At 40.0% G+C, this 17833-nt stretch overlaps 1 protein-coding gene across 1 annotated transcript; it reads left to right on the top strand.

The window, feature by feature from the left end:
* The first annotated feature begins 441 nt into the window (after positions 1-441).
* Positions 442-14588, top strand: LOC125234043 (myogenesis-regulating glycosidase-like). Its single transcript, XM_048140223.1, has 10 exons — positions 442-520; positions 3051-3167; positions 4022-4231; positions 4723-5383; positions 5480-5672; positions 6148-6257; positions 6885-7034; positions 7585-7708; positions 13161-13317; positions 14208-14588. Exons 1-10 carry the CDS (start codon positions 496-498, stop codon positions 14477-14479), a joined length of 2019 nt encoding a protein of 672 aa, XP_047996180.1. The 5' UTR covers positions 442-495; the 3' UTR covers positions 14480-14588.
* The last annotated feature ends 3245 nt before the right edge of the window (positions 14589-17833 follow it).

The following is a 17833-nucleotide window of genomic DNA, read 5'->3' on the forward strand; positions in this document are numbered from 1 at the left end:
ATCGGTCAGTGGTGAGAGCGTGCGGCGGAAGGGTTTTATCTGGCCCTCCGCCGTTCTTTGCAAACATGTGTGTACTATAGCCATAGAGGAAATAAGTAAGGGAAGAGTTGTAACTCCATACATCAGTAAATGCGAGTTATTTGTAGTGACATCTATCGTCATTCACTCGTCAATCACGCGCCAACTAGCGTAAATTATCTTCTCTTATATCTCAAAAATTAACTGTAAATATTTCGTTCCTAATGTACCTCTAGAATTTGCTACGGACCGAACCCGCGTTGGCTTAATTCGACACCTGTTAATGAGCATATTGTAGGTGACATAGGTTTAGGTAAAATAGGGCATTTGATGAGTTGCCTAGTTGCACAAAGATTCAAGGCTCATGAATCACTTGGTACAGTCCGCGAGAGCTGTTGAGTTTATCTGGAGAGGCGATATGGTATCTATATCGGCTACTAGTTGTTTTCTAGCACTTTTGCCAGTCTACGGCCGGAGATGGCAGCGCTTAGGATTCTGTTGGGTGAGAAATATAATTATCAATTAATTATTATTGAAGGACTTATTAATAAACAATTAATAAATTAGTATGAAGTTCGTACGAAGCCGTAATTATATGGCTGTTTTGATATTCAACTTTGATAGCGGTTTAAGTTCAAATTGGTTTAAAAATGAGTTGTTTGACAACCGGTCTTTCAGCCTAGTCACAACCGTCACAGGTGGTGCTGTCTGCGAAGCCGATAGACCTAGGTTTGAATCCCAATATTTGCATTTTGTAAAACATGATATGAATGATTTTATTTCATTTTTAGGGTTCCGTAGTCAACTAGGAACCCTTATAGTTTCACCATGTCTGTCTGTCCGTCCGTCCGCGGATAATGTCAGTAACCGTTAGCACTAAAAAGCTGAAATTTGGTACCAATACTAGTATGTATATCAATCACCCGACAAAGCGGTAAAATAAAAAGTGGAAAATATGTTTTGTTAGGGTACCCCCCCCCCCCCACATGTAAAGTGGGGACTGATTTGTTTTTCATTCCAACCCCAACGTGTGATATATTTTTGGAAAGGTATTTAAAAATGAATAAGGGTTTACTAAAATCTTTTTTTGATAATAATAATATTTTCGGAAATAATCACTCCTAAACGAAAACAAGTGTGTCCCCTCCCCCTCTAACTTTTAAACCAAATGCTTAAAAAATATGAAAAAAATCACATAAGTAGAACTTTATAAAGACTTTCTAGGAAAATTTTATTTTGAACTTGATAGGTTCAGTAGTTTTTGAGAAAAATACGGAAAACTACGGAACCCTACACTGAGCGTGGCCCGACACGCTCTTGGCCGGTTTTTTAAAAATCAAATCTAAAGTTAAATTATCCGGCTTCTAGAAATAAATAAATTTTCAATACCTACTCAAATTATTTGTAGTTATAGTTACATTATATCTAGTAGTACGTAGTTGTTTTGTGAATTCCACAGTACAAATACTTATAGGTACCTATGCACCTACATTAGGTGCATAAACGTACTGTTTTTGATGCGGGTTGTATTGTGCATTGTGCGGCATGTTAAATAGACTACTTGGGTACCTACATAACTTTAAGTATTATAATCTATTCTCTGCTCATTAACGTCGTTAATCTACGTAACTTAAGTACCTAGGTACCTACTGTTATTTTTTATATACAATACTTAGGTAAAGTAAATATACCTACTGTGGGTTATCTATTCAAGAGTTCTATAAGTGTATGTATGCATATGCACCTAAAGTGTAAACACTTGATTGTCAGTAGGTAGTTACGCATAGGAAGAAAACCAATTACTCGTAAGTAGGTACTTACCTACTGATGTTAAATAGGTTAGTTATCCATCGGCGACGCATCGAATCGAATTCACATTATACCGATTCGATTCGACGAGCCTACTGGGCGCCAGCTTTTAGCAGAATAAAACGTACGGAACCGTGAAAACGAAATAAGTATACTGAATGCACAAAAATCTAGAGCTTAACTATTGAAATAATAGTACATTGTGCAACAGTAATAGATAAACATTCATATGATTATATGCGTTTTCGTGAGTGAAGCGATCTGTAGTTTTTGATCTGAATGTAAATTACTTTATACTAATTAGCGGTAAGCGGTGTGGGCCACACATATTGTAAACGTTGTATTAATTAATTACTACGGCTTGCCGGAGCGATTTAAAGACTCGAGTTAGTAATATTCATACTCCCCGAGTTACACACAATGTTTTTCATCACACTCGCAATGTAAAAAATATGTAAATAGATGTAAAAAAGTTAAGTACGGTACAAGAAATTTCATTATTCCCTTGGGAGAACGATATTTTTATAACTCACGCTCCGCCTGCATGCAATAACACATTTAAAGTGCGGGTGTGATGAAAATAGCTATACCTATCCTATTGTACCTATTGTAAGGCACCTATCTAAGGTTGATAAAATCTATTGAGATTTTCGAGAGAAATATGATCGATCACGGTGCTTCAAGTGTCGTATCCTCATACTACTAGTATCATCCATACTTAAAATGATAAATGAGAAAGTGTGTATCTGTTTGTCCGTCTTTCACGGCAAAACGGAGCGACGAATTGACGTTTTATAAGTGAAGATGGTTGAAAGGGATGGAGAGTGACATAGGCTACTTTTTGTCTCTTTCTAACGCGGGCGAAGTCGCGGGAAAAAGCTAGTAACAATATTATGTAGAGTTTTGACACTGTACTCCATAATCTATATGTAGATTCGGTTCGAAGGACCACTTTTATTAAACACGTTGCTACGATACCAAAATTTCTCATCTTTGGTCTACCTCGCTCGGCCTCTGGTAATTTGTGGCGCCCATTCGGTCGCTACCTTGGCCCATCTTTCCGGATGCATCCGACAGACGTGTCCCGCCCAATCCCACTTGAGCTTGGCTGCCTTCACACCAACATCTGCGATACCTGTTTTTAATCGCAGCGCACATCTAATTTCAATTTATTTCTTTCCTTTGTAAATAAAATAATTTCAAATGATATTTTGTATCAACAGCGGTAGCAGCGCTGGGCGCGCACGCGCACTCCGCGACGCTGACGACACGTCAAGAAGATGTCACACTCTCGCTGGAGCCCCAACTCACTGGAGGCTTCGCCTTGGCGATTATCAAGGGTAAGACCGCCATGTGCTAATTTTAACCCCCGACAGGGTGTTATACGTTTGACGTGTCTGTCTGTCTGTCTGTGATATCGTAGCTCCCGAACGAATTAACGAATTTAGATTTAGTTTTATTTTGTTTGAAAGTTTCATGAAAATCGGTCCACTATGTCGCGGTCGGGGTTTTTTCAAAATTTTAATTTTGTGGCTGGTTAGGTAGGGTTGATAAACCCTAATCAAATCCATATTTTTTTAATATTCTTATACACCAACTGGTAAAGGTTCTCTATGGTTCTTCAAGCACTGATGCAACGTCTCAAAGTCATTTCATACAAAATTGTATCTTAAATGTCATTAAGTCAGTATCTATAGGTACAGGACGGGGTGTTACCAACAAGTGGGTTTTTTTTTAAGGGACGTAGATAATCTTACATAGTTATTTAACTTAACCACGCCCTTAATTTAATTATTAATTAAAAATTTTGACTTTATAAAATTTCTAACAAAAAGTTTATTGCCAGCAATGTACAGCATTGGCAACGATTGCTAGTATTATTGGTTTAAATAAATGTCCGGGTGGTAATAACACACTGTATAGGTAGGTCTGGTAGGTGATAGAATTAATTATGTTGATGGTTTAATCATAAATACAATTTTTTTTTAAACTCCAATTCTATCAACGTTTCGCCGTTTTTCGAGATCAAGTGGGTTACCATGACGTACTAAAGCCGTTCAGTTTAGGTTGAGAGAGAGGGACGGAGCTATATAACTAGTAATATCTGTGCCCCTTTCCCTGGACCTAAACTACTTCATGCTTGCATCCACTTCATGGAAACCCGGCCAGCACCTAAAATTATCAAAATCCACAGACGACGAGCCAATCTTCCAAGCGTCTATCGGCCGTACCCTCGTGTCCACCTACGTCTCCTCCCAGGAGATAGAAGGAGGCATGAAACTGTCCTTACCTGGAGCTGAACTGACTGTCCACACTGTCATGGACGAGGCAGCTGGGGCTAGGGGAGTCAAGATCATCTGGGACGCCAACGAACAGACCAGGCTGGAAGACTGCTTTGATTTTGGTAAGCAGTTAAGCACTAGATGATGATGATGAGGGGCTTATACCCATACTTGTCTATCCGTGGGGTGGTTAGTAAGGAAGAGGGAGCTAGAAGAGTCAAGATAGTCTTAGGCGAGGACCAGGACCAGGAAGACTGCTTTTGTTTTGGTAAGCACTAGATGATCTGTTGTGTCAAGAAGAGAGAGGGGCTTCACCCATCCCTATCTATCCGTGCAGCGGTTAATAAGGAAGAGAGGAGTCACGATAGACTGGGATGCCAGTAGGCGGAGGAGGCATCGGCTGAATGATTGCTTTGATTTCAGCAAATATGTATCTATCCTTGTCCTGCTTGATCCAGAAGAAAAGGTAATAGTACTCGTCCATTTATGAATTTGCCATATGAATATCCTATTTTTCAAAAGGTTTGATATAACCTCCGCTAATAAAGCTGCCTGTCTGCCTGCCTATTTAACCACATCAAAATAAAGTCTTAAACAAGATTTTTTTGTTTAGGTACTAAACACTGGTACGCTGGCCCAATGCAGCTCACCCAAACGTACCCGATAGAGAAGTCCACCCAAGTCTACGCTCCCTACTACACCAAGGAAAGGGACAACGGAGCCATCATGGAGAGATACTGGCTCAACTCCGCCGGAGAATACATCTACGTCCACCCTCAAGTCCCTCTGTTCATCGACTATAACAATATTACTAGCAACCACATGTGTTTTGGAGCTCAAATCGCTGCACCGTACTCGACAAAGAGGAACCATACTGAGCTCTCATACGATTTGTGGTTCCTTTCTGATGTTAAGGCCGCTCACAAGCATGCCTTGAACAACTATTTAGGCTGGCCGTCTGGAGCACCAGATTTCAGAATGATTCAGCATCCTATTTGGTCTACGTGGGCTCAGTTTGCTAGAGACATAGATGAAAATAATCTTAAAGAGTTTGCTGAAGAGATAAAAAGTCGAGGTTTTGCTAATGCGCAGCTAGAAATTGATGATCTTTGGGAGATCTGCTACGGGTCTTTGACGGTGGACGAAAAGAAATTCAGTGATATGAATAAGTTTGTGCAGGACATTAAGGCTATGGGTTACCGCGCTACGATTTGGATACATCCCTTCATTAATCAGAATTGTGAGCCGTGGTATTCTAATGCTTTGGCGGCGGGGTGAGTTTATGTAAAACTCTATATTTAAGTACTTATTTAAAATCACATTTATGTTAAGACTGAATCCTAAAATAATACAACCACCTTTATTTCTAGCTACCTAGTGCTGAATGAAGACGGAAGCCCAGATACCTCCTGGTGGAACAACAACGGTTCGGTGGCAGCTTACATCGACTTCACCAACCCCACCGCTGCTGAATGGTGGTACCAACGAGTCAAGCTGATCGTGGACACTTATGACATCGACAGCCTGAAGTTTGATGCTGGAGAAGCTAGCTGGTCTCCAGAGGTAATAACAAACTGTTCCGTGACTTTTCACGTCAATAGTATCGTTGATAGTGTTTTTGTATAAGTGAGCAGCTGAGTTTGGATACTTTACTATCCACAACCACACTTTGTTCCGTTAAAAAACGGTGCAGTTAGCTTAGGCAGACTAACGATGCTCTAACATTCCGATAAATGAAAGAAATTCGAAGGAAGGATAGCTGTAAATATGTGCGTTAAAATTTGATTCCTCCGCTGAAGATCTCCTGATCCTGTTATATATTGCAAAATCAGTGAAATATAGCGAACATCTCCGGGCCGTCCGTCACACCCTCGACAGGTTGCCGGCGCGGCCGCGGGCCGAATTGAAGCGCCCGTGATGTCGTAATCCTCTTCATAGAATACTAAGCATCGGATGCTACGTCCCGTGATAATATGAGGTATGCTTTATTCTTTTCCTTTGGGCATAATCACACAACGGTCCCTTTCCTTGTGTGCAGGTGGCAGTCCAGACAGGCGACGTAGAGCTCCACCCGCACCACATCACGCAGGCGTACGTGAAGACTTGCGCGAGATTCGGCGACATGATCGAAGTGCGCACCGGATTCCAGTAAGTATCACTCAGTTATAGTATGGAATCTAACATAATGCAGAGACAGTAAAACACTGAGAGGTTACCCGCAGTACCAACGTTACCCAGAAACTAGGATTAAGATCATGATAAAAACATTTCGATACGTTAAGCATTTCTAGTTTGTGTGTTTCTTGTTTGTTTCTGCCCCTTCTTCCCGGGCTCATCTATAAAATTCAACTGATTCCAGAGGACCCCTATTATGCACCTAGACGGTGCTCCTAATCAACAGCTTAATCTGCTGATTGTGTATCCGACATCACCTCTCCTTACATGAAATTTAAATAAAATACCTAAAGTACTTTTCTAGATTTGCCTCCACAGTCCACATCAGTGACAATCTGTAAATCGCTATTAGTAAAATAATTGGTACTCCTTTCCTATATATCTTCAATAAAAGAGCATAATTCTTAATAAACAATAAACAAAAATAATTCCATCTCAAAGTCTGGCCATCTTAATTTTCAACGTACTTAACTATAAACCTTACTGGTGTTGCAGGTGTCTATAGGAGGTGATTAGTTACCATCAAGCGATCTATCTCCTTGTTTGCCTTTCGCATTAAAAATCTCACCCGTAGTACCTAATACCATTTAAAACTTTCAGAACCCAGACCCTCCCAATCTTCGTGCGCATGGTGGATCGGGATTCCATCTGGGGCCTCACAAACGGCCTCTCCACCGTCATCACGGCCACCTTCCAGATGAACCTGAACGGATACACCATGGTGCTGCCTGACATGATTGGTGGCAACGGGTAAGCCTTTTTATTGAAAACATTTTTGAAAGTGTGTACTGGGTCTTTGACGATATCAGTGTCGACTCCAAAAATAAACTCCAACCTGTCAATCATGTACCTCTCTGGTTAGTGGTAGGTAGTATCGATGTCAATTCAAGTAGGAGCACGAAGAACTACCTAGTACCTAGGTACCTATAGTTACACCATGATTAAATACTACAATAATATTTAATCAGGAGTCTCCTTAACGACTGCTAAAGTACAGTCAACCAATATGAACCATAGGGCACTGTAGAACCTTTGCACAGTAAACGTCAAAGTGACTTCTTATGGCAAATAGAACACGTACGGTTTAAATGAGACAGGGTTCTAGAGTGGCCTAGGATTCAAATCGGTTGACTGTACTTATACGATGGAAGGACTGTCATTTCCAAAACGATAATTTATAGGTACACACACTCAATGACAAGAAGTCCTCAATTAGCAAGGCTAGTTAATTATGCTGCTCCATACACTGATTTTGTTCTGTGCCAAAACGACTATCAGACAGTTTCTTGTAATCTTGCAGGTTCAACTTGGGAAACCCTGATTCCGGTTTGCCAACGAAGCAGCTATTCATCAGATGGGTGGAGGCTAATACTTTCCTCCCAGCCATGCAGTTCTCCTTCGTACCCTGGGGTTTCGACAATGAGGTAAGACTTTTTTTCAAACTTGGTTATTCGAACACATACAGAAAGAAAGGTGTTTGGTGAAACATTAAGCGTTGTGGAATTCAGACCATCTCCCCAAAGACTGGCTTATTCTGAAGAAACAGATCACCGATACCTTATACTCTGGGCCCTGGGCTCTACCCTGACTCTGGTCTGCAAACTAAACAATTCTTAGATGGGTACTTTCCTCCAAGCCATGCAGTTCTCCTGGGGTTTCGACAATGAGGTAAGATCTAGACCCAGAAGTACTCCAGATTCTGAGGGTTAGTGGTAGGCCCTTTGGTCTGCTTACGGCCATTGCCAGAGTTCAGCCAGATAGTTTCGCGCGCCATGTTATGTATGCGGTCAAAACTTACCCCTAGGTTCTAAGGTACTCCAAATCGCACTCTACTCTTGTCACAGTACAATATTAACTACTTACTTTTATTTATTTTATTATTATTATTTATTTATTATACTCAGAATTACAAAACATAACTTAAATACAATGCTCCACAAAACTACAATTAGTTTGACTGTGGAGTCGTTTCAGTCTCTTTTATACAGTTTTCTTATTAAATATAATTAAATATACAAATTAATATATATAACTTCTAAACATGTATCTATACTCAGTTTGAAGTAGGCAGGATCGCTTATTATAGAGTATCCAAGAGATGTTTTTTAAGAGCCTTTTAAAAGTACTTTTTTTGGATTCCAGTACTATATCCCCGGGCAAAGAGTTCAAGAGATAAGGTATTCGTTTTTGAAGCGTTCTGTCGCCATAATAATTTGACACTCTGGGTACTACATATTTGCCCGCAGATATCGTCCTGGTGTTGTGGCTATGGTTGACTAGTTCAAGATGGTCCTGTCTGCCATGGTTTTTCAAGGCCAACATATATTTAAGTTTGGATGATATGGGTAGAATTTTACATATTTTAAATAATTGTTTGTAGTCTTTATTGCAACTGTTTTTAACTTTTTTACTGACTAGCAATTTTAAAAAACGGGTTTGTAAATTTTCTAGCTTATCTATATTAGTTTTAAAAGTGAGGCCATAGCAGTCAAGACCATAGCTGATAATAGAGTCTATTAGAGAATTGTATATACATTTTAGCGTTCGGATAGGAACTTTAAAACTTAGATGATAGAATTTACTTAATAGAATCCTAAGCTTACTACATATAAAGTCTACATGGCTCGTCCAGGAGAAGTGTTGATCTATTTTCATGCCAAGATACATAACACTTTTAACTGTTTCTATGGGCTGACAGTTGCAATTTACTAAGTTATTATTATTAATATGTAAGCAATGAAAACTGTGAGTGAAAATGGATGGAGTGACATTAGTAGGTACCAGGTAGGGAGAATGTATTATCATAAGTTTGGTCTTTTCAGCGTTCAGAACAATTCCATTATCATGTGACCACTTGACTACGGCATCAACATCCTCCTGAACCATCCGACATGTTTCATTAAGGTCGGTGCCGGAGCGCAGCGCGCACAGGTCGTCCGCGAACATATGCGGGGAACAGTGTCGCAGCACGCCGCACAGGCTGTTTACGTGCATCAGGTAGCATACGGGCCCGCAGCCCGAGCCCTGTGGCACGCCGCAGGAGACGGCCTGTTCGTCGCTCATGCCAGCGCCGACCTTCACGCGGAAGGATCGCGCCGTGAGGTAGTCACTGAACCACTGGTTCAATGGCCGCCCCACTCCGCACTCCTCCATGGCTCTTAAAAGTGTGCAAGTCTCGAGCGTATCGAATGCTTTTTTAAAATCAAAAAATATGGCTACTACAAATTTCTTCTCGGATAAGTAGGTATTTATTTCATTGGTAAATTCAGACAGAAGTGTATTAGTGCTCTTCTCTTTCTGAAATCCATGTTGACGACAATTTAACACCTGATTTTTTTGGAGGTAATTTCCTAGTTGGTTGACTATACATTTCTCTACAACTTTGTCTATGCTGGATAAAATAGATACGGGCCTATAATTTAAGTATGATTTTCGGTCACCTTTCTTATATACAGGTCGTACTATGGCTTCTTTAAGTTTTTCGGGAAATGTATGGTGCCTGACTGATAAGTTGATTATTTTTGCTATGACAGGGCTTACTTGGTTAACGACTAGTTTCAGGTCGGACATGCGGATGAGGTCGCTACCCGGGGATTTATTACTGTTCATTTTAATAATAACGCGTCTTACGTAATCATTTGAGACCGGTTGCCATCTCATGCACCTGTCCGACCCTTGTACATAATTTTCTCTCACAAGCCATTTGTCATTACAGGAATGTTTTATGTTATCAATTTCTGTCTTAAAAGTAGTTGCGAAATTATCACAGATATCTTTATCATTATTTTCCTCCATATTACTTAATATAATATTATCTAGTGACTGTTTTTCCTTACCCATCATACTATTTAACCTATCCCATATTTTTTTAATATTATTATTACAACTTATTATTGACTCTCTATCGTATTCATTTTTAGATTTAGTTATTGCTTTTGTACACTTATTTCTATATTTAGTATATTGCAGCCTTTTTATCATATTCTTAGGATCATTACTCCATATTGTAAATAGTCTATCGCGTTCAATAATCATGTTCTTTAATCTATTATTTATCCATGTTTTACTACCTCTATTGCTAATGCGTATAGTTTGTATTTTGTAACAGTCGTTATAAATATTTATAAACAATTGTGTAAAAGCTTCGTACAACTTGACAGGGCAATCTATAGACATAATCTTTTCGAAATCGGTTTGAAGTAATTTTTCCCTAACTAATCTATTATCTAGTACCCGTCGCGTGGCGGGAGAAGCGAGAGGGGAAGAGTCAGCCCCGCGTGCGCTGGCCGAGCGCCGCGCGCGCTGCGATGAATTCGCGGAATCCATAAACCGCGCGCCTTCGGTAGCCGGTACGCGTTTCCAATCCACCGCTATCGATACGTAGTAGTGATCCGACAATTTATGTTGTATAACTGCTGAGTTTATGAATGCCAATGGTGCTCTTACGTAGATATGGTCGAGACACGATTCAACTATATTTCCCATAAAAATTTCTTTGCGTGTTACTTTATTTATACACCTAGTAAAACCGTATTCGTATAGAATATTTTCATATGTTATTACTGTATTATCGAATGAATTTAGCAAGTTAATATTAATATCACCACATAGCACAGCTTTCGTATTTTGAGGTACGCTATCAAGTAAAGTACGGAGTTCAGTAAGAAATTGTGATAATTTATCTTGTCTATTTATTTTAGGTGGTCTGTATATTGCTAATAGATGTATAAGATCGCCTCGGTCGTTAAGTGTAGTGGAAACGCACTCCGCCGCGCGCATGTCGCCCGCGGCCTTGAGCGCCGGCGCGCCCGCGCGAGCCGCGAGCTCCGTCCGCGAGTACACCAGCACTCCTCCCCCGCGTCGCCCCGCTCGTAAATAACTATTAATATTATACCCCTTTATCTTATATAAATCTAATAAGGAATAATCTATGTTAGGTTCGGTGATTACAATTACATCGAGATCATTTAAATGACTACTTAATGAAACTAGTAATTCGTTAAAGTTTTTCTGTAAGGATCTTATGTTTAAGTGAAGGAGATTAAAATCTTTTTTATTCTTATGTGTTAAAAACCAATCTTCTAACTTAATAAATGAGGATTCGGTATTAATACTATTTGTTACTAAATCTAATGAAATTATGTTATTAATGCAAGCCATTTTAGATAATTATTAACTTACTTAATCCCATTCAAGTAAACTTAGTTCGGCACCTTAGTTAAATTAAATATGTCCGTTTCAGCACGTATCCATATTGTTTTATCACCTTCTGCTTTTTTTACAAGAACCTTCCCATTATACACCCAAATGAACTTGTAGATTCCGTTTAACTTCTGCTTTGCGTTCCACAGTAGTGTTCGCGACGTCTTTGTGAGGTCCTCGTTGATGTAGATCCTGGTCTGCCGAGTGCCGCCGGTGATGGCGTCGCTGGTGACGCCCTTCAGGAACCGCTTCTTCGCCAGCCAGGAATCGCGAGCCTCGGTGCCCGACGTTTTGAACCCCACCGCAATCGGCGCTTGTATATCATCTGATTTACGCTTTGGGACGCGTTTAACCCATTCAATGTTCTCCGTATTAACTTGAATTACATTACTTATCTTGTTAATCACTTCTTTAAGGTTTTCGTTAGGTAGTTGTTCCACTCCCGTTATCTCGATATTGTTTTGACGGGTGGATTGTTCGTAGTCGTGTAACTTCTGTTCAAGCGCAATGTTGCACTTTTCTAGATATGTACATTTGTTGTTTACACTCGTTACCGTCTTCTCTAGGCTGGTTATTCTTTGTTGAGATTGCTCGTGTTCAGCCAACAGCTGATCGTATTTATCAGATAACACGTTCATACTTGTTTTGATTTCTTCAAGCTGCTTTTTAAACCCTGGGATGGCACTAACTTTTCTCTGAATGTCCTTAAGAATCTTTTCATAATTCTGTACTTCGTCTTCTAGCTCTTCTTCTGAGTCTCCGTCGTCACAGTTATTGCAGTAAATGCGCTGACGGCCCGCTTTCATGTCCGCCGACAGGCCCTTCACACAGGCCCTATGGTAAGTACCCTGGCACATACCTTGGCATATGAAATGCGAGCCTTTTTTAGACAGTACCTTTTTACACTTAAGACACTCCATATTTATAAATAAAATACCACTGCGCGATCGATATTAACGCCTGTGTTAAGCTATTGTATTACAATGAATGCAAAATGTTACATCAGCAAACTTTAATACGGATTCACAGCGTTGTAAAGCCGTAAAAACTTAGATTACGTATGCTAATGATCATCATTAAGTATGCAATGACAATACTTATTGTGTCAGTTGTATGTAGTTTGATAATTGGCTTTAATCATTTGACAGATATCATATACCTATTGCTGGGGGGCTAGCATGGTCGCGTGATAAAACCTATCACGTCAGGCCGTCCTATTCGCACTATTTGTAAGTGCGATAGGGACGCACCGACGGGATAATGTTTATCACACACAATCAAATCACACTACTTGTGTGCTACGCCCGCTGGTTTATCTTTTAAACGAGACGTTGAACTTTTTTACCGAGTGAGATTACAGTTACGCACGATGTGTGGGACTCACCGTATTATTTCCTCTATCCGATCGGGGATATCGCGAGGGGGGAAACATGGCCCGGGCTACCCTTTAAACCCACAGCGGCGTTTCACCCTCTTTGTCGTTCGTTAGTGTTCACTGGGAAACGAGGTTGATCAGGGACACTTTATCTAACTGCTTTATAAAATGCCATTCGGATTTTGGCAGGACTCCTGTATGTTCCTGGACTTCCTGGTTCCTGATACCAGGGGCCACCCCTTAAACAGAGTGTGACCTTTTCGTCCAAATTTATTCTATGTTTTTTTTTTAAATTCCAGACATCGGAAATAAGTTTAAAGTACACGAAGCTGCACGCCGAGTACGCCACTCAAATCCAGGCCGCCATGAATGCTTCAGTCAAAGACGGACGCCCCGTCAACGGCCCGCTGTGGTGGATCGCGCCGAATGATGCACAAGCGCTCACTATCTGGGACCGTACGTATTCGTCTAAAAGTAACTAGAACTATTTTGGCTCTGTGATCTAAAGTGAATCTAGGACTCTAAAATGAGAGATCGCCACCTGTACCGATTCTGCGCAGCCTCTTGCCAGTCACTGACTTGAAGGCTGAAGCAGACGTATATCCGCTGCCACACTGTCCTCCCAGCGGTACTTGGGTCGATCCTCTGGATAGCCACGAGTCTATAGTTGTCTTAGTAAACCACCAATAATCTTCATACTTTATGCTTTTTCTGAAAGTCGATTTCTTCAAAAAACGCTACGCTTCGGGTCCCACGTCTAGGCTAAGTGGCCAAAAAGATTCTAAAGACATGAAAGTTATACTATAAAATGTTATTATCCATTTTCTTTTTCTTAGCTTTATCAGAAGTTACAAATGGCGATGTAACAGATTTGTTAGCATAAGTACTTAGAATTAAGAGAATGACATGTAAAATATATTTTATCAATAAATGATCGTATCGTATCGTATCGTATCGATGGGTTAAATTGTAGCGTAGGCGAGAGGCTGGCAACCTGTCACTGCAATGTCACAATTTGGATTTCTTTCAACCCCTTTTTGCCAAGAGTGGCACTCTGGCACTGAAACTTAGTAGTTCATGTGCTCTGCCTACCCCTTTATGGGATACAGGCGTGATTATATGTATGTATGTATGTATGTATGTACCTACAATAGCGTCAGGTACACTTTCGGTGGAATAAATTTCTTAAACAAGATTCATCAATTAAAACCGAAATAAATTACACATATGAAAGAAAAAGTGACCAAGGCCTTCAGTGTCTGAGGATTCATCAAATTATCAGAATGCAACTTGTGAACTTGTGAATGTGACTTGCAATAACTGTAGTAACAATTTGTCCTTTTCAGAATACCTCTTAGGAGAAGACATCATAGTCGCGCCAATCCTCGTGGAAAACGCCACGTCCAGAGACATCTACCTCCCCGAAGGTGAATGGCTAGAAAAGGGAGACAAGAGCATCGTCCACATCGGTCCAGGCTGGATCAGAGGCCACAGTGTACCTATAGATGACCTAGCGTTCTTTGTGCGCAAGACTGAGCCAGATGCGGCCAGCCATAGCCAAGTTTCGGCCATTTTGCTCATTGTAGCTTTGGTGCTTGGATTTTTGTACGCCCAGTGACTGGCGTAAAAATGTTATTTTTGTTTGGTTTATTAATGTATTTGGTGATAATTGTTTGTAAATACTTATATTTATTGTTAAAGATAAGAAATAAAATAATTTATGGTTACTTATTTTTTAATTTCTTCGAATGAACCTACTGCAAAAATGGAAAAAAAAATCCTCATACCTACATAGTTATTAATAGAATAGAATATAAATATTTTATTAACATAAAAAGAGAACGTACAGTAAATACAGCTTTTGGGATCTGACCTAGGATATCCTGTGTTAATCTTAAAACAATTCCTAATACGTACTATACAAAACCTACATTTTCTTCTTCATTAAAAAAAAAAAAACAAATTAAAATCCACACACAGGATGCAAGCTTTAGGCACTGGTCCCACCGCGAGCTAGTAAGCTATGAGTTATCGGCTGTAAAAACGAACAAAAGATCATCACTGCCGTGTAAATAAAAGAGACACGGCGATGTTTATAGTTACTCGCCCACCGGTGAACTATCAAAATAGCCGTGTCTCTTTTGTTTGCACGGGGATGCTTATCTTTTGTTCGTTTTTATAGCCGATAGCTCACAGCTTACTAGCTCGCAGTGGAACCAGTGCCTTAGACTGCATAACATCATGAATTTTATCACCGGACAGTCAATAAAAAGCAACTCTATCTATACCACAGTATAATAAAGAGTACTATCGTACAGTAAATAGGTATGGCCGCTCCCCGCTGAAAGTGCCGCCCACCCCCTCTCGGTTACCTCACAGTTACCGCCTGTCAAAAACGCGAACAGTCGAGTCATATTTTACTAATACAAGCATAGTACGCGTTCACCTACACGAGCTTAGACTGTGTGCTAGGAACGCGCCTCTTTCATATATTTGATCGCCAGAATCCGTGGCGTGTCTATACTGTCTATACATACATTGACTTCCGTGGCCAAGTATAAAAGCATTCATTGTTCTAATGACTTCTAGGTGCCCTAAACCCTGTGATTAAGACCTAGATGACAAATGCCCCGGCTACCGGAAACTGTCAACTACTGTCAGAATGTTTACGGACGACCGTTTTTGTCCCATTGTTAAGCTAAGCGCCGTGGTAATGCTTTTAATACTTCTTGACGGTTAAGGGGACTGTACAATGGTACTGCCGGCGTTTCATGCTGCCAATGTTATCACTTATCCACGTGGATAAGACATCTGTCACTCTCACACTGACATACTTGCTAAAGCGTGACGGATGATCCACGTGGATAAGTGATAAAATTGGCAGCATGATACGCCGGCTGGACGGAAAATTGCCAATTGAATACGAGTAGAATAGAAAAGCGACAATATTTTTGTAAAATATTGTATGTCTAAAGCTGAAGAATGTATTTTAGACTCTTTTTAGGGTTCCGTACCTCAAAAAGGAAAAACGGAACCCTTATAGGATCACTCGTGCGTCTGTCTGTCCGTCTGTCACAGCCAATTTTCTCTGAAACTTACTGAACCGATTAATTTGAAATTTGGGACGCATATGTAAACCTGTGACCCAAAGCCGGACATGTATGAGGTATTGCGAGACGATGGATGATAGACCTTCCACGGTCGGTGTATGATATTTTTAAGTAATTGTGTGTCGTTATAATACTTTTTTGTAAATTGTATTTTTTTTGTCAATGTTAATTTATTCGGTGTATAGGTCATAGGTGTTATGCTGTAATGCCGTGTAAACTTATTAAATAAATAAATAAATGTAATTTAAATTAAGAAAATTTAATTATAGGGGCCACTTTTGGAGGGTAAAAGTGAAAATTAAAAATCAAAGTTTCTGGAACTATGTTGTGTAAATAAAAGATGTTTTTATAAGTATTTCAAAAATATTTTTGTAATAATTTTTAGTAAGGTAATTTTCAAGTTATTTAAGAAAATCTCTGACACTGATGTCGATTGACAAGGTCGTATCAAAACTTGCTCAAAGTCGCAAGAAATTGATTAGAACCAATCTCCTGGATCCTGACAACAAAAATTGCAGAAATAAGCTCTTTCATACAATGATGAGAAATATGTACTAAAGAAAATGTGTTCAAATGCCATTAAATTTTGTGTACCAGTAAATTGGGCTTTTAGTCAAACTTACAGTCATTGACGCTCCGCTCCGTGGCGTACGGAGCTACGATACTGCTCTGTCACGCTGATACGCGAGAGAGAGACAACTACGAAGCGAATCGTCCACGATTGCACGCTTGGCTAGAGGGTCTTAATGACAATCATTGACGCTAGGCGCCGATCGCAACGCAGTCTGGCTCTGTCGCGCCAGTACGGAAGAGCGATATCAATCAATCAATCAATTATTTATTCGTGATAACTACAAAATACACAAGTAAGAAAACAGAAACAGCAAATAAAAGAAATTAAACATATAAGTTACCACGAAATGGTCCCGACTCAGCATAAAATGCTAACCCGAGGGTCAGCGCTGGTCTTCCGTCGGGACCATTTTGTTGGTCACGAACGCAGCTGTACGACGCGGACCTGTGACACAGTGAACGCAGCGGAAAGATAAAACTAAACGCAGCGGCAAGTGTATCGTAAGCGTTTGTGCATTTGGATACGTACCTTGCCCCATTTGCAGGCCTAGCACATGATGGCCGCGGGAGTATGTCGCCGCGAGATAGACTACCTGTCCTTATGTCATTAATACAATTAGACAAAGACGTGTCATCTATCTCGCGGCGACATACTCCCGCGGCCATCATGTGCTAGGCCTATTGGTGTGTAAAGTATAACGTTTACCACATAAAAAGTCCTTCCTTCTGTTGTAAGAGACTGTCGAAGAAATAGTAGGTATATAACCTAACCACAAAATTCAAATTTTGAAAAAACCCCCGACCGCGACATAGTAGACCGATTTTCATGAAACATGGCTAAGAACACTCCCGACTAACTCAGCTTTCAGACAAAAAAAAACTAAATCTAAATCGGTCCATCCGTTCGGGAGCTACGATGCCAGACAGACACACACAGACAGACACCCCGTCGTTTTTGCGTCGGGGGTTAAAAACCACAGAATATCTATCTATAGAATGTCTATCTTTATATAAAATATAAGTATTAGTATTCAACCTGAGTTTAGTAAATTTATGTTTGATGTCAAGATTATATTTGTCTCTGTTAGCTATTATTTCTCCTGCGCCAACATATATATCTCTGTTTAACCCAATGGTTGACTGGTAGAGAATGCCTTTTGGCATTAAGTCCGCCATTTGTACATGTTTCTTTTGTTGTGCAATAAAGTTTAAATAAATAAAATATATATTATAAAAGTACAAGTACAGAAGGCTCGCCAGAATGTATGAAAGAAACGCGGAGTGAGCTA

The sequence above is a fragment of the Leguminivora glycinivorella genome, chromosome 15 (genome assembly GCF_023078275.1).
Source record: "Leguminivora glycinivorella isolate SPB_JAAS2020 chromosome 15, LegGlyc_1.1, whole genome shotgun sequence".
In the NCBI taxonomy this organism is placed as follows: domain Eukaryota; kingdom Metazoa; phylum Arthropoda; class Insecta; order Lepidoptera; family Tortricidae; genus Leguminivora; species Leguminivora glycinivorella.

Excerpts from the sequence above, each read along its gene's own strand:
- LOC125234043 (XM_048140223.1), top strand. The coding sequence starts at position 496 with ATGGCAGCGCTTAGGATTCTGTTGG. Across the intron at positions 521-3,050 it reads AGCGCTTAGGATTCTGTTGG|CGGTAGCAGCGCTGGGCGCG; the intron begins GTGAGAAATATA and ends TTGTATCAACAG. Across the intron at positions 13,318-14,207 it reads AGCGCTCACTATCTGGGACC|AATACCTCTTAGGAGAAGAC; the intron begins GTACGTATTCGT and ends TGTCCTTTTCAG.